The 26,277-nt window shown below is 33.2% G+C and overlaps 1 protein-coding gene and 1 non-coding gene across 2 annotated transcripts; both read right to left on the reverse strand.

Moving 5' to 3' along the window:
* Positions 1–641: 641 nt before the first annotated feature.
* On the reverse strand, positions 642–1,792 carry LOC107939703 (ethylene-responsive transcription factor 2). The gene has a single exon (XM_016873069.2). It carries the CDS (start codon positions 1,682–1,684, stop codon positions 884–886), a length of 801 nt encoding a protein of 266 aa, XP_016728558.1. The 5' UTR covers positions 1,685–1,792; the 3' UTR covers positions 642–883.
* A 22,426-nt stretch (positions 1,793–24,218) lies between these two features.
* LOC121205583 (small nucleolar RNA R71) lies at positions 24,219–24,325 on the reverse strand. The gene has a single exon (XR_005900659.1). It is a non-coding gene; the product is annotated as a small nucleolar RNA R71 (small nucleolar RNA).
* Positions 24,326–26,277: the final 1,952 nt, after the last annotated feature.

Here is a 26,277-nt window from a genome sequence, read left to right on the forward strand (position 1 = left end):
AAAGTTACCCGAGGCTCAGCCCATTTAAAAAATAGGCCTTATTTTTTTTCTCAAACTCATTTTTCAAGTCTATATTTTTATTGAAATCTTTCTATTTTTTGAAGCGTGCGTCTGTTCGTATTTAAGTAAAATGGAGATAGAATTTTGATTGAAAACGGGAAAAGAAGAAATGAAACATGAGATGAAGAGTTTAATAGAAAGTAGTATGATGAGTTTTGAAAGAAAAGGCCGGATGAGTTGATAGAAGAGATGAATCCCAACTTTGATTCAATTTCAGAATATTGAAAAATAATTATTAAAAAATAAAAAGGAAAAAAAGTAATAGTTCTAATACACATGACATAACTCAATTGATTGTTTATAATTTGATAAAAGTAATATTTTTATAACGAAGTTAACCAAGTATCTAATGAAGCTACCATTTTAATTTATTATTTTCAATTTTAGATACGAATTAAATAAATATATTATCAAATTCCGACACTTGTCTATATATTGGTATGCAAGTCAGCAATTTTCACCCTATTAAATCCCCTAATCTATTATCTTCAATGGAATTCAATTCAACATTCTTGGCCGTAGATTTTTTTTTATTTAATCATCACGTTGTGCAGATGCTCTACTTTTTTAAAAAAAAAAACTAAAGGTAATCTTGACATTTTCCATTGAAATGTGCTTCGTCTAACAGCAATGCTGACACAATTTTATAGAAGAAACCAAAAACAAATAAACAACCCTCAATTCTGAAGAATAATTAAAACCCTCATATTTTTTATTCTTCCGAATTTGGGAAATGTCCGGAACCTACTGCCGTTTTTACACTTTACGTTAATCAACTACCATGTCTGCATTAACTGACTAATCGTTGATTGTCATGTCTACACTATCCAACTTCATGCTTAATATCCGCTCTTGAACCTATATCTAACCCCGCTTGGGCTACAACCGGAGCCGAGGGAGCCACCTTTCTCCTCCTTTTCGGCGACCCGTTCTCTGCACCGGAGGATGAAGAATTAGACGGCTCAGGTGATGCCCTCTTTGATGTTACCCTCACTGGATCAGGCTCCCCGGAGTTCACCCTTAATGGAAAATTCAACAAAGCCCTTGACCCACGCATCCTATAAGCTGCTTTATCATAAGCCAAAGCCGCATCCTCAGCTGTTTCAAAAGTACCTAACCAAACCCGAGCCCCATTTTTAGCCGGGTCCCTTATCTCAGCTGCGAACTTCCCCCACGGCCTTTGCCTAACTCCTCTGTAATGCCTCGCTTTAGCGGGAACCGCCGCGGGAACAACCGTGTTCACAGCCCTATCTACTTTCCTCACCGATGCCTCAAATAAATTCTCTTGCACCTCCGGTTTTATTGGAGGTAAATTCATAGAAGAGTTATCGGAGGGTGCCCATCCCATGGTTAAAGCATCTCGGAGGAACCCGAAAACGAGCATGTCTTCAGAATCATTTTCTTTAAGAGGGAGGTCACCCCAGGTTTCAGTCAAACATGGGTACAAGCGGTTGAAGCTTGAGGTCCTACAAACCATGGGGAGAGCGGTGGTAGTGGCAGTGGTAGTAGTGGTACAATCAATGGAAGCATCGAGTCGGAAGTCTGATGAGTCGCCGAGTAAGTGTCGGCGAATTGAGTCCAACACTGCTAAATCGGAATCGTTGCTACTCGGATACATCTCCATAACGAAACCTGTTAAATGTTGAGCAAGTTGGTGATTCGGGGTTCGTGTTGTATTAGAAAAAGACAAAAAAAGAGGAATGGTGAGAAATTAGGAGTCTGAAACCCTGTTTGGCAAAGACGGAGGAGGAGGAGGTGGGTTTATATAGGGAAATGAAATGAGATGCATGAATTTGGATTGGCGAATTTTACCGTTTTGATTTTATTATTATTTTTCTATCATAATAATAGTGGGGCTTAATTTTATTACATTTCAAGTTTGTATGGATTAATAGGATTTAGGGAACCAGCTTCTTAGACACGTCATACATAATTTTGTATTAACATCATCTTGTATTAAAAAAATTATTATTATATTTTTTGAAAAAAATTAGATTATAATTTGGAATATGACATTTACGTTAATGTATAGTAGTTGTAATCACAATTCTCAAATAAATAATTTTAGATCACGACAAATTATATAAAATGTTGAATCATAACACGCAAAACACACCACAAATCATATGCATTTTTTTTTTGTTTTTGCTAAATCATATGCATTTATCTTTTAAAAATGATAAAAGAATATTTAATTAGTATGTTTATAATATACAATCATATTCCTAATCCTTTTTAAATAATTTCACACTATTTATAAAGTGCGTGCCACCAACTATGATAGGTCAAACCCAAAATTATTAAGGGTCACAATATATCATATTTGTGTCATAGTTCATTTTTAAATTAATTAATAGATACTAAAAATGGTATATTATCATTAATTAAAAATAAAATAATTAAATAATTATTTTAATCTTTAATCAATTAAATTAATATAAGATTGAATAATAAAGAAAAAAATTTAAATTCTTGTAGAACAAATTAAATTCTACAATATCCCTCTTTTATTCAAGTGACTGAAGAAAAAAGTTCAAAAATCTTTGAAAAAAAAAATTAAACAACATGAAGAAATTTTTACAAATTCTATATTATTTTTGAAGAAAATCACTTTTTGATCTAGTTCAATCGCATAGAGAAAGTCAAAATATGTTTCTGAATAAAAAAAATTGTATTCCAATCTAAGTCAACACCACACTTGAAATAACTCATATTCATGTAAGATCAAATCAAACGACCCTTAAATTGAATCTCAACTAAAGAGAAAAACCAATGAAAATTTTCTCAATAATTAAAAAATACCCCAAGATTATATCTTCTTTTCATAATTATCAATAAAATTTTATTTTCAATTTTCAATTCAACATTCGGGTAGAAGTTTGCATATACACATACTACAAGCATGAATTAAGACTTTAAATCACACCTACTATAATGTGTATGTCACCCTTTGTTGCAAATATATTAATTACCAATATTATTATATATTCTAGCTTTATCGGTTCATCATATCTTAACTTATTCAATGTTAAAATTTTAATATTTATATTTATATCTCGAAAATATTTTTTAAATAATATTTTGAGTTTAATTCTTTTAAATGAAAAAAATAATACATAAGAGAATTTGCTTTTTTAAAAATGACTCAATTCAACTCTAAATTTAATCATAATTTGATATGACTTTTTAAATACTAAGAAATTAAAAAAAAACTATGTACATAACTATGGTAATCACTTGTATAGAGAATGGCCATCAATGGTTGATTTTTCCCCTAAGCCACCGTTGATTACATACTACAATAAATATTTTCTATGTTAGAACATACACACTTCTAAGGATATAGATAATGTTACAAAAAAAAATGGTGTAATTTAGAAGGGGAAACATGAATAGTTTTGCTTTCAATCCATATCATCAGGCAAGAAAGCTTTTAAAGAAACTTTGAAATTGACCAAAGGTTTGTCATTATATCAATTTGGACTATCGACAGAAGAAAAGTCTGCTTTCTATTTTTGGCAATAAAAAGCAAATCTTAAGCTTAAAGCAGGGTATTTTGCCACAACGTGCCAATCATCACCACGTGCGGGTTTCGACTTTCGGCCGCAATGTTTGAGTCTCTAAATTTTTCCTTCAACGCGACAAAAACTGCATCCTTCTTTGTCCTATAAAATATAAACCAGAAAATTTCTTCCTTAAAAACTATGCGCATATAATGCAAAATTGGTTACGTTACAATAATAAAACTTTGAATACTAATCAGTAACTGTTCGGAAGAAGTTCAAGTTTGACTAAATTTATAATTTAAAAGTCAATATTGTTTAGAAGGATTTATTCAAATATATTTTTGGCCCTAAGTTTAAATCGTAAAATAAATTAAGACACTTGTAATTGTATAAAAAATACTTCGAATACTAATATTATTAATATCTACGAGTCTTATTAAGAGAATTAATCCACTAAAATAACCTCAGTACAAATGATAATGATTTAAGCCCAAATCTAAAACTCTCAAGTTGTAGTCTCACCTTTATGTGTGTGTATATATATATTTTGTTCAATCATATGAAAGTATAGTTCTCACAACTTTTTATTACAATCACCTATTAGGTAAATTAAGTCATTCAAAGTTGATAAATATACTCTTAAAAATAAACTGTTCCTAACTTAAACAAATATGAAAAACTTAAAACTCATCATCAATAAGTCACCAATATGCAACACATTGAATAGTGAACCATAACTTTGATGAGTATTCTTCTAATGTTTATCCTTGATATTGAAAGCCTATTATATTTTTCTTTTGGAATGTACACCTTATCATCTTAATAAGTGTGGCCTTTGTGATGTCGAGGACTCTTCATGTTTTGTCTTCTTACCTCATAAGAGATATTTTCATAAATTGTTTAAAAGACTTGACATCATACTATGTTTTTTCTGCATAATATTGTATAAGATGTTATGATTGATGTTATTAGCACAACTTCTACACAATTCAGTATCCTAACAATCTCAGCCTTTAACATTTTTGACAAAATAAAACTAGCAGTAAAAATCATATCTTACAACTAAAATAAGACGAGAGATTTATTAAAAGAAATTCAGGTCTCCCTTACAAAACAAGCTTGAACAATATCAAATAACAAAAGTTCAAAGTTTGACTTGCAGTAATAAACTCCCACCAAATAAAGCAAACTCCTCTCAAAATAAAAACAACCATCATCTTCTTTTTCTACTTTTTTTTTTTGGAAAAAATCCAAAGAAGATCTTTAAGGGGGCTTAGCTTCAAGATCTTGAATGTATTGCAAAAATTTAAGATTATATTGATTGAAGTTCAATAGCCGAGAGTTTAGAAAAGACAATTTATTGCAAAGATGGTTCAACATTTGAGCTCTCTATTTCATAGAATGAGTATTTATGGCGATAGTTGTGGGTACAACAATATCATCAACAACAACTTATTCAATTACTTCTTCAATTATTGGTGCAGTAGGTTGAATTGTGTCATCTACATGGATTCCAACATCAAACTTAGTGTTATACTTTACTCATGTGGTGGAGGCTCCAAGTGATCATCATTAGTAGCAATATTTTTCTACCTTATTAGTATTTAATAAATTAAGGAAAGGAAGGGCAATTATTGTAAAACATCATCTGTCTCATATTCCAAATATGGTTAAAAATTAAAGTACCAAAATAAACTCTTATTTTAGCCCATGTTTTCAAAACCAAACTAGATTAGCTAATTGAATTGTTTGACCGAGAACATGGCCAAACTAGTTTAATAGGTATCATAAAATCAAAGGAAAATTAAACCAATATCAAATCTGTAACACCTTCACTCGACTTGATTGCTGGATCCGAGTATGGGATGCCACAAATTGATTGGATTAGACTAATCACAAATTTTAAACTTACAATTTGTAAGACCGACTTTATTAACTACCAATAAATACTTCTTACAACAGAAATCTTAAATTAAATAAAAACTTACTATCTCCAATTTCAAACTCTAAGTAAACTATTTAATTACAATATACTTGACCTTGAGGCGTAGCCTATGGAGGTACCCCCTTCGATGTGCATGACACCTTACTTGTAACGACCCAAATTTTAAGGTCATCGAAAAAGTGAATTTTCGGGTCTTCGATTCTAAAAATGAGATTCGTAAATATTTATTAGAAATATTTACAAAGTTAAGTACGAGGTTAATTAGATTTTAATTAAACAAATTTAGTTTAATTAAGGTCAATTTAGTGAAAGGACTAGATTGAATAAAGTGTGAAAGTTTAATTATAAACTATAAGTAAAGCTAAGGGACTAAGTTAGCAAATAAGCCTTAAGAGACAAGTGGGTGGTAAGTAAAAATACATATGTAATATTTTAATTGGTACAAATGTATGTATATATATGAATTTACTTATTATGTAAGTAAATAATTATAAAAAGTAAATTATATTAAATTATATAATTATAATATATTAATTTAATAAAGAATGAATAAAAGAAATAAAAACAAAGAAAAAGAAAAAGAAAGGTACGAATGAGCAGGGAAAGAAGGAAAAAAGAAAGAAAAAGAAAAGGGAAAATTAGGGTTTTAAGATTTCAAGCTTGATTGGTAAAGTCAATTTGATCTATTTTCTTGTAATTTTGATGTTTTTGGAATCTTGGAACAAAACCCTACTTGAATTATGTTGAAATTTAGGAAGATAGTGAATTTTTAGATGTTGATTAAGTTGAATTATTGAGTAAATTATGAGATAAAATGATAGAAAATTCAAGTTAGAAGTGGGGGACTGATTAAATTGTAAAGAGAGATATAAGTTTTGTTATAGTAGGGACTAAATTGTTTAAATTGTAGAATTGATGTTTTATATTGAATAATAAGAGTTGAAACTTGTTTAAAGTAGGTATTAAATGAAAATATGAGATTTATTTAAAGAGAAAGAATGGTTATGGTGGAAGGACTAAATTGGAATTTATGTAAAAGTTACATGGAAAAATAGAAGAGTGTGTTATTAAATGATATGTATTGATGGTATTAAATGTTAATTTTTCCGTAGCTAACGTAGCACTGGAAACGACATCAAAGAAATGAAAGGAGAAAGCAAACGAGGATATCGAGTAAACCCGAGCAATTACGGTTTTTATTTCTATAAATTAAACTTAATGCATAATTATTATTATCCATAAAATGTATAGTAGATGAACATAAAGGTAAGTACATTTATTAACGAATTATGAAAACCCTATTAACAGAGTCGGGCTAGTCGGATATAGTTGGCATGCCATAGGATTGGAAGTGTTAAGGGATATTCCAACTTTGTGTCGATGAGACACTATAAATGTCACCTTATTGTTACTGTTCCACATTCGTTCTGAAGAGGTACTCCGTACCTTACTGTTACTGTTACTGTTACTGTTACCCTTACGATGTATTCTGACTTCGGTCGATGAAACACTGTATGATATCCCGGTGTGTGGGTTGGATCCGTGTATCCATTCAAGTTCGAGTTATGTTAATAAGGGTAAATGAAGGTACTAAAGACTGACTATTATTGATTAAGTGATTTTACTAAATGTTGACTGTTATCGAATGATATGAAAGGTATACTGAAAGTGATTAACACGATTTAAGTGCTATAAGATGAAGATAAGTAAAAGAACCTTTAAGATGATGGAAATAGAAACTTCAAGTCCAAATATGTATATGACTATTTATTGCTTTAGGTATTAGTTTATAGAAATACCACTGAGTGTATACTCAGCGTACGGTTTGTTTCCATGCGCAGGTTAGGTACGGAGTAGATATCGTTTTAGCATCCAAGCCAACTTCTGAACTCAAATACTCGCTGATGTATCTAATCTTGAGAAATGGCATGTACCTAGATTATTTTTGAAGTTTTTTTGTTTATAAGTGATGTTGGTGAAGAATGTTAATAGATAGCTAATTAATGTAATGTGTGTGTTATAATATAGTCCTTTTTGAATTAAATTGAATGATATTTAAGTGCAAATTTTGAAGTAGTTTGTTTAAGGGTGATTAAATATAAGAGTTAGTCTTTAGTATAATGGTTAATGAGCATTAAGTGTGTTTATCATATTTTGGATTGGTTGAAAGTTTGAATATTAGCTTGCTTGTTGTTTAAAGTTTGCAAGGTTGGTAAATTTGAATTTTAAAGTTCATTTAGAGCCCACACGGTTTGACACACGCGCGTGTGACTAGACCATATGAGACACACGGCTTGCACATAGACGTGTTGTTAGGTCGTGTGTCCCCTGCATCCTTAAATGTGAAGTCAGGATAGTACACGGGCAAAAGACACGGTCGTGTGTCTTGGCCATGTGAAGGACACGGGTTTTAAGCACGGTCATGTGTCAAAAACATGTGAAAATGGCTTAAAAATGCTGAAAAATCAGTATACCACACAACCTAGCCACATGGGCGTATGCCCAGGCTGTGTGCCCCTCTGATGCTTAAGAAATTGCAAGTCAGATCTACCCACGGGGTGGCCACACGGCCATGAGAGCCCCACAGGCTAGCCACACGACCATGTCCCAGGCCACACGGGCGTGTGCCCCTATCTTCAAGGAAAATTTCCAAAGTTGCCCCGTAGGTCCATATTAGAGACTTTATGGTGAAATTTGAAAAGAATTGATCTAGAATGCTAATTTATGACTCGATCTTGTATAAAAGTTAGTGTATAAGTTTGGTAATGCCTCGTAACCCTATTTCGGTGACAGATACGAGTTAGGGGTGTTACATTTAGTGGTATCAGAACTAACCAAGTTTAGTCGATTCTAGGATTAGGTCGAGTATTAAAAGGAGCCATGAGGTACATGTCATTTTTATGTTAAATTGAGTCGGGATTGGATGCTGATATATATATATATATATTGATAAATTAATTCTGTTTTATAGTGAGTAAAAGATGTCTGACGAAAGTATCGAGGGTACTGATCAAGAAATGTACAGTAGAGATGAATCACGTGATGTAAATGAATCTGAATCCGCAACCTCAAGTGTAAACCTGGTAGGTAATCAACCACCGAATACTGGAAGGGATAATACAGAAATATTTAGAATGATTGCTGAAACTCTTCAAAAAGCGGTAGGAAGTATGCTTGTTACTACTTCTACCCCTGCTACCCGACGAGCCCCTATTAAGTGACTGCAAAAGTATGGAGCTACAAAATTTCTGGGATCAAAGGGAACTAATTCAACAATAGTTGAAAATTGGTTAGAGACTGCCAAGAAAATTTTGAAGCAATTCGCAGGAAAGTTTAGTATGCGTTATTTCTCTGTTACAAGAAGAGGCTTACATATGGTGGGAATCAGTGATTCAGAATATACTGAAAGAACAGGTAAACTGGTAATTCATTCAACGGGAATTTCAGAAGAAGTATTTGGGAGAGACACATATGGAAGACCAGAAACAGGAGTTTTTGATGCTGAAACAGAGAGATATGTCCATAGTGGATTATAAACGGGAATTTCTGAGACTGAGTAGATATGCAACCGAATTTGTACCGACTGAAGCTGACAGATGTAAGAGATTTCTAAGAGGACTGCGAGATGAATTCCAACTACAATTGATGCCTCTACAGATTACAGAGTTTACAGACTTAATAAAAAGAGCTAAAATGATTAAGCAAGTGCTGAGAAAGAGTAAAAAGTCTAAAACTACCCGTTTAGTTGGAAAACGTCCTAGAATTGCTAGTTCAAGTCCGTAATTCAAATGATCAAAGGAATCTCGTGGTAGTGGAAGATTCAGTTCAAGATTAGAAAGGGGAGACAGAAGTCGAAAGAGACAAACTACTGTTTCTATTGGCAGTATTAGAAGCCCAGCTCAGAACACTGACATTTCAGAATGTGAATTTTATGGAAACAGAGATAGGGAAGAATGTAGAAAGTTAATTGGGTTTTGTTTCCGATGTGGATCCACTGATCATTTTGTAAAGAACTATCCGAAGCTTAATGAAGCAGCACCAACGGTTTCTCAGAGATCAGAATCTGCATCTAGAGGTTGAGGTTCAAGTCGAAATGGTCTAGTTACTAGAGGAGGTAGTAGAAGAACTAGTAAAAATGCTACACAACAATCTGAAGTAAGAGCTCCAGCCCGAGCATATGTTGTAAAAACTCGAGATGAGGGAGATGTTCATGATGTGGTAATAGGTATATTCTTATTACATTCAAAACCCGTTTATGTTTTAATAGATCCAAGATCGTCACATTCTTATATCAATACAAAACTGGTTGAGACGGGAAACTTAAAACCTGAATTGTCTAAAGTAACGATAGAAGTGTTTAGTCCATTGGGGCAAACTATGTTAGTGAATCAGATATGTCGAAGATGTCCATTAATGATTCAGGATAAAACCTTTTCTGTTGATCTGTTGATTATGCCATTTGGCGACTTTGATATTATACTGGGTATGGATTGGCTTTCAGAACATGGAGTAATTTTAGACTGTTATAAAAAAGAAATTCACTGTTCATAATGAAAATAATGATAAAATCGAAGTAAAGGGTATTCGGACTAGTAGGACTGTTCGTGTTATTTCAGCAATTAAAGCTAGTAAGCTTCTTAATTAGGGATGTGCTACTTTCTTAGCATATGTTATTAATTCTGATTCAGTTGAGAGTCAGTGCAGTAAAGTTTGAACTGTATGTTAATTTCCTGATGTGTTTCCTGAAGAATTTCCTAGATTACCTCCTGATCGGGAAGTTGAATTTGTGATTGAAGTATACCCGGGTACGGATCCGGTGTCAATACCTTCATATCGAATGTCTCCTACTGAGTTGAAGGAGTTGAAGGTACAACTACAAGACTTATTGGATCGAGGTTTTATACGACCTAGTACGTCACCGTGGGGAGCTCCAGTGTTATTTGTTAAAAAGAAAGATGGTTCGATGCAGTTGTGTATTGATTATCAACAGTTGAATAAGGTGACTATCAAGAATAAATACCCGTTACCTCGCATTGATGATCTATTTGATCAACTAAAAGGAGCTTTTGTATTTTCAAAAGTTGATTTGAGGTCGGGATATTATCAGCTGAAGGTAAAAGAGAGCGATGTACCGAAGACAACATTCCGTACACAGTATGGACATTATGAATTTTTGGTGATGCCATTTAGGTTAACCAATGCTCCAGCTGCTTTTATGGATCTTATGAACCGAATTTTTCAGCCATATTTGGATCAATTTGTAGTGGTTTTTATAGATGATATTCTAGTATATTCGAAGTCTGAAACTGAACATGAGCAGCATCTTTGAATTGTTTTGCAAATATTACAAAAGAAACAATTATATGGGAAATTAAGTAAGTGTGAGTTTTGGTTAATGGAGGTTGTATTCCTTGGTCATGTAGAATCAGCAGATGGGACAAGAATAGATCCGAAGAAGATTGAAGCCATACTTCAGTGGAAAATTCCCAAAAATGTGTCAGAGGTACGTAGTTTCCTTGGGTTGGCTGGATATTAACGAAGGTTTGTGAATGGATTTTCAAAAATAGCTTTACCGATGACAAAGTTACTGCAAAAGAATGTTCCGTTTTTTTAGAGTGGGCAGTGTCAGAAAAGTTTTGAAATGATGAAGCAAATGTTGACAAAGGCACCAGTATTGACTTCGCCAGGGTCGGGAAAAGATTTTGTTGTGTATAGTGATGCTTCTTTAAATGGTATCAGGTGTGTACCAATGCAAAACTGAAAGGTAATTGCTTATGCTTCACGGCAATTGAAACATCATGAACACAATTATCCGACACATGATCTAGAATTAGCAGTTGTGATATTTACCTTAAAAAATTTGGAGACATTACCTATACGGTGAAAATTGTTATATTTATACTGATCATAAAAGTCTGAAATACCTCCTTTCTCCAAAGGAATTGAACCTGAGGCAAAGAAGATGGATAGAGCTTTTGAAAGATTATGACTGTGTCATAGATTATCATCCAGGGAAACCTAATGTTGTAGCTGATGCACTGAGTAGAAAAGCTACAATAGAACTGAGAGCGATGTTTGCACAGCTCAGTATTACTGATGACGGAGGACTCTTGGCCAAATTAAGAGTGAAACCAGTAATGTTTGATCAGATTAGATTAGTACAGTTGAAAGATGACAAATTAATGAAGAAAAGAGAGATGGTACAAAACGATACGGCAGGGAAGTTTAGCATTGACGAAAATGATTGTTTGAGATTTCAGAATCGGCTCTGTATTCCAACTACTTCTGAGATAAAGGAATTAATTCTTCAAGAAGCTTACAATGGTCAGTTTGCCTTACATCCCGGAGGCATGAAAATGTATCGTAATTTACGAGAATTTTATTGGTGCCCAGGAATGAAAAAGGATATAACTGAATATGTAGCTAAATGTTTGACTTGTCAATGGGTAAAGGCAGAACATCAAGTTCTGACAGGGTTGCTTTACCCTATTAGTATTCCTAAACGGAAATAGGACCGAATAACAATGGATTTTGTAACTGGGTTTCCACTGTCTACAAGTAAAAAGAATGCTATCTGGGTAATCGTTGATCGACTTACGAAATCAGTTTATTTTATAGTTGTCAGAACTAATTGGTCACTACAGAAACTTGCGGAGGTGTATATTCGAGAAATTGTAAGGTTACACGGTATTCTACAATCAATAATTTCTGACAGAGATCCACGGTTTACGTCGAGGTTTTGGAAGCAATTTCGTGAGTCTCTTGGTACTCAATTTCATTTCAGTACAGCTTTTCATCTGCAAACTGATGGACAATTTGAACGGGTAATACAGATTTTGGAAGACATGCTCCGAACCTACATGATTGACTTTGAATCTAATTAGGAACGGCATTTACCGTTGGCTGAGTTTGTGTATAATAATAGTTATCAATCAAGTATTCAAATGGCACCGTATGAAGCTCTATATGGTCGGAGATGTCGATCACCAGTGTGTTGGAAAGAATTGAATGAAAGAAAAATGGTTGGTCCAGAGTTAATTTAAGAAACAGAAAACACTATTAGAAAGTTTCAAGAACGATTGAAAGTAGCTTTTGATAGGCAGAAATATTACGCAGATCTGAAATGACAGAACATTGAGTACTCAGTTGGAGACAAAATATTTCTTAAAGTCTCACCTTGGAAGAAAATCTTGAGATTTGGTCGGAAGGGTAAATTGAGTCCACGATATATTGGACCATATGAGATTGTAGAAAGAATTGGGCCGGTGGCATCTCGTTTAGCTCTACCTCCTAAATTACAGAAGATTCATGATGTTTTTCATGTTTCTATGTTAAGAAGATACCGATCAGATCCATCTTATGTGATTTCAACTGAAGATATAAAGATTCGACTTGATTTGTCATATGAAGAAGAACCGGTTAAGATATTCGCACATGAAGTAAAATAATTACGCAATAAACGAGTTCCCTTAGTAAAAGTGTTATGGAGAAGTCATAATATTGAAGAAGCAACATGGGAACCAGAAGATACAATAAGATCACAGTACCCCAATCTCTTTTTGGGTAAATTTCAAGAATGAAATTTATTAAGGGGGAGAAATGTAACGACCCAAATTTTAAGGTCATCGAAAAAGTGAATTTTCGGGTCTTCTATTCTGAAAATGAGATTCGTAAATATTTATTAGAAATATTTACGAATTTAAGTGAGAGGTTAATTAGATTTTAATTAAACAAATTTAGTTTAATTAAGGTCAATTTAGTGAAAGGACTAGATTGAATAAAGTGTGAAAGTTTAATTATAAACTATAAGAAAAGCCAAGGGACTAAGTTATCAAATAAACCTTAAGAGACAAGTGGGTGGTAATTAAAAATATATATGTAATATTTTAATTGGTACAAATGTATGTATTTATATGAATTTACTTATTATATAAGTAAATAATTATAAAAAGTAAATTATATTAAAATATATAATTATAAAATATTAATTTAATAAAGAATGAATAAAAGAAATAAAAAGAAAGAAAAAGAAAAGAAAAGGCACGAATGAGCAGGGAAAGAAAGAAGGAAAAAAAGAAAGAAAAAGAAAAGGGAAAATTAGGGTTTTAAGATTTCAAGCTTGATTGGTAAGTCAATTTGATCCATTTTCTTGTAATTTTGATGTTTTTGGCATCTTGGAACAAAGCCCTACTTGAATTATGTTGAAATTTAGGAAGATAGTGAATTTTTAGATGTTGATTAAGTTGAATTATTCAGTAAATTATGAGATAAAATGATAGAAAATTCAAGTTAGAAGTGGGAGAAGGATTAAATTGTAAAGAGAGATATAAGTTTTGTTATAGTAGGGACTAAATTGTTTAAATTGTAGAATTGATGTTTTATATTGAATAATAAGAGTTGAAAGGTATGATGGTTAATGAGTATTAAGTGTGTTTATCATATTTTAGATTGGTTGAAAGTTTGAATATTAGATTGTTTGTTTTTTAAAGTTTGCAGGGTTGGTAAATTTGAATTTTAAAGTTCATTTAGAGCCCACACGGTTTGACACACGGGCGTGTGACCAGATCGTGTGAGACACACGGCTTGCATATAGGCGTGTTGTTAGGTTGTGTGTCCCCTGCATCCTTAAATGTGAAGCCAGGATAGTACACGGGCAAAAGACACGGCCGTGTGAAGGACACGGGTTTTAAGCACGGTCGTGTGTCAAAAACATGTGAAAATGACTTAAAAATGGTGAAAAATCAGTATACCATACGGCCTAGCCACATGGGCATGTGCCCATGCCGTGTGACCCTCGGATGCTTAAGAAATTGCAAGTCAAATCTGCCTACGGGCTGGCCACACGGTGTGTGCCCCTATTTTCAAGGAAAAATTTTCAAAGTTGCCAGTTTAGTCCCGAACTACTTCTAAAGCATGTATTGGGCCCCGTAGACCCATATTAGGGACTTTATGGTGAAATTTGAAAAGAATTGATCTAGAATGCTAATTTATGACTCGATATTGTATAAAAGTTAGTGTATAAGTCCGGTAATGCCTCGTAACCACATTCTAGTGACGGATATGAGTTAGGGGTGTTACATTACTGACGAAATTCCTTGGTTCCACAAGGTCTGGCTTGGTCCTGCCTAAAGTTCCTTATTTAACAAATCATGCAATCATAGGCCAAAACTTTTACAAATTCAAATGATCTTAGTGAGTTTCCTTGTTACCACATATGTGAATCTAACTAACCCCCTTTTTGTTGAGGTATTAACTTGAAAGAAAATAAAATACTCTAACTCCCTAATTTTCTTGGACATTCGCGTTTTAACTAGAGTGTCGGACTCCGATCTGACTTCCATATTCTTTTATTGGTGGATTGATCGCTAAGCGAACATTACATGGTCAAGCTTATGACCCTTCAACTAATTTTTGATGGGCTCTAGATGATTTATCATCCTTACTGATAAGTGCTAAAGGTAACATGTTTTAATTTTATTCTTAATGCATTTTTGGGTGATTAGTCGATTTTAATTGTGAAGTTTATGCTTCTAATACTTTAAATTAATGTCTTTATGCTTAATATAGCATTTAAGAGTAAAAGGAGAGAAAAACGAGCGAAAACAAGAAAATTGGAACAAGTTACAGGAGCCACACGGGCTGACCTATTCCACACGATCGTGTGCCCACACGGGCTATCACACGGTCATGTGGTAGGCCATGTTGATTTCACGAAATTTCACCCTAAATCGCAGGATATCGAGTTTTTAGGTTTGTTTTTGCATTCTAAGACATATAAAGGTGTTCAGTAGGTTAACTGAACCAACCCGAACTATCATTAACCGAATTAATCGACCCTTTTAAACTCTTAACCGTTAACCGAACCAAAATTTATAATTAGGTTAATTAATTGATTTCGAACCGAATTAACCATTAACCAAACTTCTAAAAAATTATTAACCGACCCTTGACCGAATTAATTCGGTTAATCGATTGATTAATCGAATTCAGTCGATTAAACGAATTAATTTGGTTTTACCTGAAATTTGCACACCTTTAAAGATGAATATATGACAAAAATAAGAAGATAGGAGGGGGTTGTCATAGAAGACTCAAGAAAACAACTAAAAAAAACCCATTAAAGCCGATTCTGAAGTAGAATTTCATAAAGATTGAAGATTCCCATTTGATTTCTGATGAGATTATCACGAGTTTCTTTATTTCTTTCGGTTATACTGTATCTTGGATTTTTTTTTAAACTTTAATCTTCCATTATGCATTAATTAGGGAAATTTATATCAAAATAAAGAAAAAAATAGAACATTTTCCTACGCAGCCACGAAGCTTCCTAAATCACGTCATTTATCTCTACATTCATTGCATCCTGTAGGCGATGCCTTGGGCAGTCAAATCCTACTCCCTAAATTGATGCCTAGACTTCACATGAATCAACGCTTATCAATTCAAATCCAAATAAATAAAATAAAATAAAAATAAAACAAGGGAAAACCTAAAATCAAAAAACTTTTCCCCTTCCCTTCTCATTTGTAACTGCATCTGTTGAAGATTTTCTTTTGTTTGGGAACTTGGAAACCACAAGATTTTGTGCTAAAACAATTTTCGTGTAACACCCCGAACTCATATCCCTCGCTAGAACCAAGTTACGGAGTATTACCGAAGTGTTCAGATCAAACAGACCGAAATTTCAAACATTTCATATCATCAAAACAAGTCATCAAAGCATCATTTTAATCCAAATTATAAACCTACCAAATCCAAATCAATTTTCCTAGTTCATGAGTACTTAAATATAAAATTAAATTCAAATGTACCTATCTAGATTTAGTTCAATTTACCATGCCATAATATGGCTTCAAAAACAAACACATATTTATATGTATAAAACCAACCAAAATTAAACTTATAACCTCAATTACAATCAAACCACAAAATAACTATTATTTAGACACTTTAGGTACATGCCGACACAAAGGATAAACATCACCACATTTGAGTTCGGGATCGTTATTGGATGCTGAATTGGCGATCAAAAGTTAAGTACCTAACCTGCACACGGGAAACAAAACCGTACACTGAGTATAAACTCAGTGGTATTTCTATAATCTGAATAAATTAAGATAAGAAATTACAAATATACAATTGAAATATAAACACACATTAATATTTAATTTTTTACAACAACCATATCATATTTCATTTATTTCACAATATCTCAATTCTCATACTTGCTATATAAATAGCTTTTCACAATTCATTTCACATTTCATTATAAAATTGCATTATCCATTTCATAATCATTTCTTGAGTATATAACTCATATATTCTATATATTTGCAACATATTTCACATTTTATTTTCAATTCACTATTTCACTCCCCTTTCTCATACCATACCATTTCAATATGAATAATAAAACTTTATTATTCATTTACCCCTATTAATACGACTCGGACTCGAACGGATACACGGATCCAACCAAAACTCACCAATTTGATACCCAGTGCCTCATCGGATTATTTAAAGTAATAATTTGACACCCAGTGTCTCACCGGCTAAACCGAAGTAAATTGGCACCCAGTGCCTTATCGAATATATCCAAAGTAATAAATTGACACCCATTGTCTCATCGACTCGAAGTCAAAGAAATCCCTAAACTCTTCCAATCCTATCGCATGCCATCTATATCTGACTTAGTCTGATACAATTAATAGGATTTAATTTCACATTTCAGATATAATCAATATCCAATACTGATTTTTCATATAATCACATAATTACACATATATTCATTTCAATTCAAAAATCAATCCATTCAATATATATATCTACTAATTCAATTCATTCAATCAATTATCAAATTATCAACTACTCACCTCAACACTTACCATATACATTAAATAAAAAATTTCAACAATTAATAACTAGATTGGATTATAGAAATACAAACTGGAAATTCCGAGTTATTCCTCGTCGACTTTATATTTTCCCATTTTAGTCGATGGTTCTGGTACGACATTAGCTACGGAATTAAAACAATTAAAATTCATCAAGACAATACAATTCAATTTCACATTGAATATTTCAAATTTTTATTCAATATTTTCCTAAATTCCAGTTTAGTCCCTAAATCGAGACTAACTTTTATTCTTCACATTTAATTATTTATTTTCATGAAAATTTCATTTTAGACTAAATTCAACTCCCTATTTTCACATAAATTCCTAAATTTCAAATTTTTCACAATTTAGTCCCTATTACACAAAATTTACTATTTGTTCTACAATTTAATCCTTTTTCGTTTCTAACTTAAAAATCTATCAATTTAGCCCCTAATACTAAAATTATTCAACATCGACAACACTTAAAAACTCAATAATTTCTAAAATTTTGACATGGGTTGGGTAGTATTTAACACCGAGATTCTAAAAACATAAAAATTACAAGAAAAAGGAACTAAATTAACTACCAATTGAGCTTTGAACCCTTGAAACCCTAATTCTCCTTCTTTCTCCTTTTCTTTCCTTTTTCTTTTTATTTGATTATTATAATATAATATAATATAATATATACTTAAACATTAAAGTTTATTATAATATTACATATATTTTTTTAATTTTAAAGTTTATAAATATCTTTATCCTTATGCGGCCTCATTTAAGAATAATGTCATAATTGCTTCTTTAGTCTCTTTAAATTTTTTAATCTATAATTCAACTTTCACCCTATATGCAATTTAGTCCTTATTCCTAATTACTTTTAATTTAAGCAAATTCACTTAACCAAAACCTAATTAAATTCACAACTATAAATATTTACGAGTCCGATTAATGGAAACAGGGTCCCAAGAATGCATTTTTTTTAATTTGGTCTTTTTATTTAATTAACTATCGAAACGTTAAAATTTATTTTCGAAACATTAAAATTTCTTAACGGAACTTTAATACCACCTTAATGACACTCCGTAAATATTTATAAAAATATTTACGACTCAGTTTATAAAAATAAGGTCCCAATACCTTATTTTCTAAAACCACTTGAACTTAATAAATCACTTATATAACATAAATTATCAAATCAAAAACATTTTTAAAAATCACACTTGTCTCATAAATATTAAATAATAATATTTACAAACTTACTTGTCGAATTTAGTGGCCCCAAAACGACTGTTTTTGACACCACTAAAAAACAGGCTGTTATATTTCGTTCCCACAGTTCCTTCTATTAACTAAGCTCCTCGGAGGCCTTGTTCTTTCTTCTTCGGACTCAGACCTTCAAAATCATCGTCAACTTTGTATCCTCATTTTTCTTTTCTTTATTCATTTGTCATTCTTTTTTAGTTTTCCAAGTTTGGTGACTATAATTCTCATAAATGAAAAATCGGTGCTCTTTTTTGCATTTTGTGTCCTAATTCCATACCTTTTAATCCTTCAAAATGAATAGATCGACCTTTTTAGGAGATTCTTTCGTTTAGAAGGTCGGAAGATCCTTTCCTCTTCCCCATTCTGCCATCGTATGTGCGTATCTTGGATGTTTTTATTTTCAAGCATGAACTAATTTTCCAAATACCTAAAGAGATGAACCCTATGATGGATTTTGTCGTTTGATTTTTATTTCACACAATAAATACTTAGATCTTGTTCTCGATTATGTGTGCTTAATTCTTGGTTTAATATTTCTAGATTATTGATCCATATTTGATGTGCTTAAATCAAAGGAGGAATAAACCATGTTTAAGAGTAGATTTTGCATCATTGAGTGGAGTTGCATGCAATCTTAGAAATAGGATGACATAAATCTACCGGATTAGAGTCAAATCTAATAGGGGAATCTATAGCACGAGTTAATGCGATAATAGATGTTTTAATTAGAAAAAAAATTCAATTAATCAATTTAGAGTTAGTTGCTCTTATTCTAGAAAGAGCTATTAGCATAATTTAGGGATTTTTATGGATCAAGTTACTAAGTAAAGAAATTCCATAATTTAGATTGATAATGACAGATAGAATCTAGGTGAATTCTTTCTTGGGTATTATTCATTTTTTTGGTTATTACTCGATTATTTTCATGTTTTGTTCTATGTTGCATTCATAGTTAATTAATTTAGTTAATTTTAGTTTTAATCAATCACTCGAATTTATCAGTTAAATCATAGAAAGTCCATAATTATTAATACTTTTAGTCTTTGTAGGAATAATATCTTTGCTCACCGTAGAAATACTTTTAGTTAGTTTCGTAGACATCACTTACAGATTCTCACTTTTCCTTGCGCATAACATCTCTTATTCCTTTTTCTTTTCCTTACACTTTCTATCATGAACATCCATTTTACTTTCCTGTCTCGTAAACATATCATAAGTCTGGTGCATAACTGACATTATACTTATAAGGCCTACTAGAAAAGGGTCAAGTCACACTGGCAGTCTTAACCTTATTTCATCCTTTCTACTTCAATCCTACACTCGGGTTTAAATGTTATTTGGCTTACACTCTTGTAAACCATTCTAATTATGATCCCTTGTTGTTAAGGCGCTTCAAGTCCGCCTACAGTAGACCATTTTGACTTGCAGTTTACAAAAAACTATTAATTGTTCGAGTTTACATTCTTCCTTATATGATGCTTCCCGGTGGAACAAACTTTATAACAAATACTTTTGCATTGGGCTGTCCTCAAAGATGAATAGTTTTGATAAACCATAATATATACATATTTTTTACCCCATGCTTGGTAAATTTATGGATGATTTTTCCTTGGTTTTATCGAATTTGATGCTCCTAATCCTTTAAATTCATATTTTATACTTAGGTGAGCATAGAAAGACGAAAAGAGCAAGAAACGAGCCAAAATGGACAAAATAGGCCTAATTCAGTATTTCACACGGTCTAGGCACTTCTACCCGGGTGATCCAAATGCCCGTGTGTGACACACGGGTAGACCACACGCTCGTGTGTCATGGCCGTGTCGACACTAAACTAAGTCAGAATTGCACACGGGCGTGGCACATAGACGTGTCCTTATTAAACCTAGGTCTAATTCTATTTGGAAAAGGTTAATTTTGGGCTATTTTGGGCATTCAAAAGTCTATTTTACACTGTAGCAGAAGATCAAGGGAGACACAGATAATAGAAGGCATAAAACACTCAAGAACAGCCATCGGGATCATCTCAGAAGGAGGATCTACATCAAGACTGAAGATTTCCATCAAATTTTCTAGAAGTTCTTTAGGTTTCTTTATGTTTTGTTGTTTTCTAATTTTTGAGATGTTTTCCATTATTATGAACTAAACTCCCTAAATACCTAAGGGAGATGAAACTTAAGACGAATCTTATTACTATTTGAATTATATGATAAATACTTGTTCTTATTCTTAATTGTGAGTTTTAACCCTTACTTTAATATTCCAGGATATTAATTCAGGTTTTTGTTGTGCTTATTCAGTGGAGCAAAACTCCCTGCTTAAGAGTAGATCATTCATAATTAAGCGGAGTTGCATGCAATCCTAGAGATAGGACGACATAAATATGCCGGATTAGAGTCAAACTTAATAAAGGAATCTATAGATCGAATGAATGCGACAATTGGGGTTTCAATTAGAAAGAGATTTTGATTAATCAACCTAGAGTCAATTGTTCTTAGCCTTGAAAAAGATATTAACATAAATCAGGGATTCCTACAGATTAAGTCAAGTGAATAAATCGTCTAATTCAGAGGTAATAAGTGAAGTCTAGGTGAATTCTTCCTTGGGTATTGTCTTCTTCATCGGTTTTCCAAAAGTATTTTCCAACTTTAATCTCTGTCGTAATCTTAGTTCATTAGATAATTAGCGTTAGTTTAAAATATTCTCTAAATTGTTAGGCTAGATAATAAAAAAGATAGTCATTACTAGTACTTTTAGTACTCGTAGATACGATATTTCCGGTCTCACCATAACTATACTACTGTTCGATAGGTGCGCTTGCCTTAGTCAAATTTTTAGTTAGTTTCACGATCATCAAGTTTTGACATACATATCTGTCACATGGATTATCCTTCTTAATACCTCTTCATGTCAATGGGTTCTAACTGACCAATCTCTATTAAATAGACTATCGAGGGTACTTGCGATCGAACCTATTAGCTTACCAAGTTTCACTAAGCACTTTCTGGTGGTTTTTAATGGCGGATCATCATCTGCGATCGTCAGATAAATCTTATGTCATTTGATTATACACCAAGCACTACTGAAACATCTTTTTCCCATGTTAGATTACTGTTGGGTTAACACCCAAATACCTTACCAGCTTTCCATGCTTACTATTTTGGCGTCCTATTCCCATTTCTACTACATTTGCCTTGTTCGACAGATTCCTTTGAATCCACTTGCTAACTATAGCTCACTAGCACTGTCAGTTATTTCTAATATTTTTTTTTCCATATTTGTGGTTTTTTATAATTATCGTCTTGGCAGTTTACCCTACATTAAATATCCCAACGGACTACCTCACGTTTCTTGTCTCGATGGGCTACATATCCTGTCATAGTCGAGCTACGGTCTTACTCATCAGACTTTATTTTTTAATGTCCTGGTGGACTTCCTCATGTTTACTGTCTCAGTGGAATATCTCGTTTTTAATATTTTGATGGACTTTGTATATTGCAACAGCTGAGTTATGGTCTTAACATATACCATATGTTTAACATCTTGGCGGACTTTTTCGTTTCTATTGTCCTAGTAGACCCTCTATATTTCCATAGCCAAGTCATGGTCTTACACATTATTCCTCATGTTTAATATATTGGAGGACTCCGTTGGTTGCCATATCTGAGTTATGGTGTTACACATTAAACCTCTTTAAGGTGTCGCCTCGAAGGACCTTATCGCTGCCGCGGTGTCACCCCATAGAGCATGCTGACCTTCGTCGAGGTATTGCTCTATGGAACCCCTAATTACTGTTGTCACAATGTCGCTCTAGAGTTCCAATAGATATTATTCCCTTTCTAATTTAACCTTGATGCTCGAACATTGCAATGTCCCCTCTGCAAGGCCCGGAGCTCCACACATCTCGGTTTGCACTCAACAATATTGTATGACAGAATCTTAAGGGAATTTCATTTCTTTATTTATTCATCCACACCTCTGCCCTTTCTAACATTGATGCTCGAACACCGCAGTGTCTCATCTGCAAGGCTTGAAACTTCGCATATAACGGTTTGCATCCGGTAATACCTATGATGATGGTAAACGGAAACTTCATTTCTTAAAACATAATTAAGTGTTCTTAATTAATTATGTGTTCTTAAAACATAATACCGTATGATGATGGTAAACGAAAACTTTATCCAGTAATACTTGATTTGTTTTTAATTCTTGCTTTAATATTCCAGGTTATTGATTCAAGTGTTGATGTGCTTATTCAGAGCAGCAAAAGTCCCTGTCTAAGAGTAGATCTAGCATAATTAAGCAGAGTTAATTGCACCCCTAGACATAGGGCGACATAAATCTGCCGGATTAGGGCCAAACCTAATAAGGGAATCCATAGATCGAGCTAATGCGACACTAGGGGTTTTAATTAGAAAGATATTTCAATTAATCAACCTAGGGTTAGACGTTGTTAGTCTCGAGAGAGATAATAATATAAATTAGGGATTTCTACGGATCGAGTCAAGTGAATAAATCGTCTAATTCAGAGTCAAATAACAAGTGAAGTCTAGGTGGATTCTTTCTTGGGTATTGTCTAAATCAATCAGTTTTCCAAAAAGTATTTCCCCAATTTACTTCCTTTGTATTCTTAGTTTAGTTAATTAGTTTAGATAAAGCAAATCCCCTTATTTTTAGGCTAGATAATAAAAAGAAGGTTAATACTAGTACTTTTAGTTCCTGTGGGCTCGACATTCCGGTCTTGCTATAAGCTATACTATTGTTCGATAGGTGCGCTTGCCTTTATCGTGATAATAGTTAGTCTTCAAGTACGATCAATCATAATTATAAAACTTATCACACACATCAAGTTTTTAGCGCCGTTTCCAGGGAACTAAGATATTAGGAACGTTTAATTTTTATTACTTTAGCCATTTATTTTTTTGCAATTTAATTTTATCACTAAATTTTCTTTTATTTACTTCTGGCAGGTTTTTATAGTTTATGACTAGAAGAAACCCGTCAGGACCTCTACTTTTTGATAGTTTGATCGAAAGCACAGCACGCATAAGTCGAAGAGAGATAAGGCGAAGCCTACGATACATAGAAGAAGGGCAAGAGGATGATATTCAAACCACAACCGAGGAGATGGCTGATAATTATAATAATGATCCGCTACCTCCTATGGCTGTTGCAAACCCGGTAAATCAGGATCTTGCTTCTCGTACTATGTATGATTATGCCAAACCTAGTTTAACAGGAGCTAAATCGAGTATAGTTAGACATTCTATTGCTACAAATAATTTTGAACTGAAACCTAACACGACTCAAATAATACAACAGTTTGTTCAGTTTGATGGTTTGCAGGACGAGGATCCAAACACTCATTTGGTAAATTTTCTGGAGTTTTACGATAATTTTAAGATCAATGGCATTTCTGATGATGTCATTCACCTTTTGATGTTTCCCTTTTCGTTGAGGAATAATGCTAAACAGTGGTTGAACTCGTTACCATGAGGGTCAATCACTACTTGGGAACAAATGACCGAAAAATTCTTACTTAAATATTTTTCGCAGGCTAAAATGGCTAAATTAAGGAATGATATCTCTTCTTTTACACAGATAGATCTAGAAACTCTTTATGATGCATGGGAGAGATACAATGATCTATTAAGAAGGTGCCCCCACTATGGGTTACCACTTTGGCTACAACTTCAAACTTTTCACAATGGCTTGAATCCTTCAACTAGACAGATGATTGACGCAACTGCTGGTGGGACTATCAATAATAAGACACCTGAAGAGGCTTATGAATTTATAGAAGAGATGTCACTGAATAATTATCAGTGGCAAGTCATGAGGACAAATTCGATGAAAGCGGTCAGCGTTTTTAACATCGATTCGGTCACTATGCTCTCTAATCAGGTAGAACTTTTGAATAGAAAAATTGATGGTTTACTTTCTTCACAAGCTCATCCAGTAAAGCAGTACGATGCAAATGGAGGTGGAACAAGCAATTCAGAATACCCACCCTATGGCCACAACATGGAAAACGAGCAATTGAATTACATAGGTAATAACCCTCGACCTCAAAATAATCCTTATAGTAACACTTATAATGCAGGTTGGAGGAACCATCCCAACTTCTCGTGGGGTGGCCAAGGAAATCAAAGGCCACAACATCCTCCAGGTTTTCAACAACCACCTTACAATCAGGAAAAGAAGTCGAAAATTGAAGAGATGCTAACGGAATTCATCTCGGTGTTAGAAACTCGTTTCCAGAATACCAAAACAACACTTAAGAATCAACAAGTGTCGATCCAAGGGCTCAAAACTCAGATAGGCCAGCTTGCTAAACTGATTTTAGAAAGACCACCAGGAAGTCTACCTAGTAACACTGAACCCAATCCAAAAGAGCATGTAAAAGCAGTTACACTAAGGAGTGTGAAAATGTTAGCTGAATCTGAAAAGAAGTTACCACAAGAAGCTGACAGAAATGAAGGAGAGGAAGTAAAACCCGAAAACAATGACAATCCAATGCCGAAGGAATATAAACCACCAATCTCATATCCAGCAAAGTTGAAGAAAGACCGCATGGATGTACAATTTGGTAGATTTCTTGAAATTTATAAACAACTGCATATTAATTTACCTTTTGTTGAAGCTATATCGCAGATGCCTACATATACAAAATTTTTAGAGCTTCTAACAAACAAAAGGAAATTTGAAGACCTATCTACAGTGGAACTTAATAAGGAGTGCTCGGCCATACTCCAAAATAAATAGCCAACCAAACTAAAAGATCCAGGAAGTTTTACTATTCCCTAGTTAATTGGTAGTTTGAATGTTGATAAGGCACTAGATGATTTAGGCGCTAGGATTAATTTGATGCCATATAAAATGTTTAAACAACTTGGTCTTGGGGAACCTAAACCCATTAGGATGAGTATTCAACTAGCTGATAGATCTGTTAAATACCCTAGGGGTATTATAGAAGACGTACTTGTAAAAGTAGATAAGTTTATATTCCTTGTTGATTTTGTTTTGCTTGACATGGATGAAGATGTTGAATTGCCTTTAATCTTAGGTTATCCATTTTTAGCCACTATTAGGGCTGTTATTGATATGGGTGATGGTAAATTGGTACTTAGAGTAGGTGACAAAGAGATTATTTTTAAAATTTATGATGCCATAAGATTTTCTAGGGAAAAAGATGACTCATGTTATTTTATTGACTCTATTGATCATGCTACTCAAGATTCTTTTCAAGAAATCGTACATAAGGACACGTTGGAACTGTGTCTTGCCCAAAGAGAGGAGATAGATGATGATGATTCTAAGATCAGTAAGATAAAGGCTGAACTAAATTCCAATGAACCCTCCCCAAGACAAGCAGAATATAAGGATATTAAGGTAAACAATAAACTTAAGCAAAAACCCTCTATTGAAGAACCTCCCAAACTGGAACTTAAACAATTACCAAATCACTTGGAATACGCATTCCTTGGGAATAATTCTACATTACTAGTGATTATTGCTTCTAACTTGCAACCCAAGGAGAAAGAGGAATTGCTCCAAGTGTTAAGAGAACATAAAAAAACCATAGCTTGGAAAATTTTTGACATTAAAGGGATCAGCCCTTCTTTTT

The sequence above is a fragment of the Gossypium hirsutum genome, chromosome A08 (assembly GCF_007990345.1).
Source record: "Gossypium hirsutum isolate 1008001.06 chromosome A08, Gossypium_hirsutum_v2.1, whole genome shotgun sequence".
Lineage (NCBI taxonomy): Eukaryota > Viridiplantae > Streptophyta > Magnoliopsida > Malvales > Malvaceae > Gossypium > Gossypium hirsutum.

What these genes read in the sequence shown, in the direction of transcription:
- LOC107939703 (XM_016873069.2), bottom strand. Translation starts at nt 1,684, where the DNA reads ATGGAGATGTATCCGAGTAGCAACGATTCCGATTTAGCAGTGTTGGAC.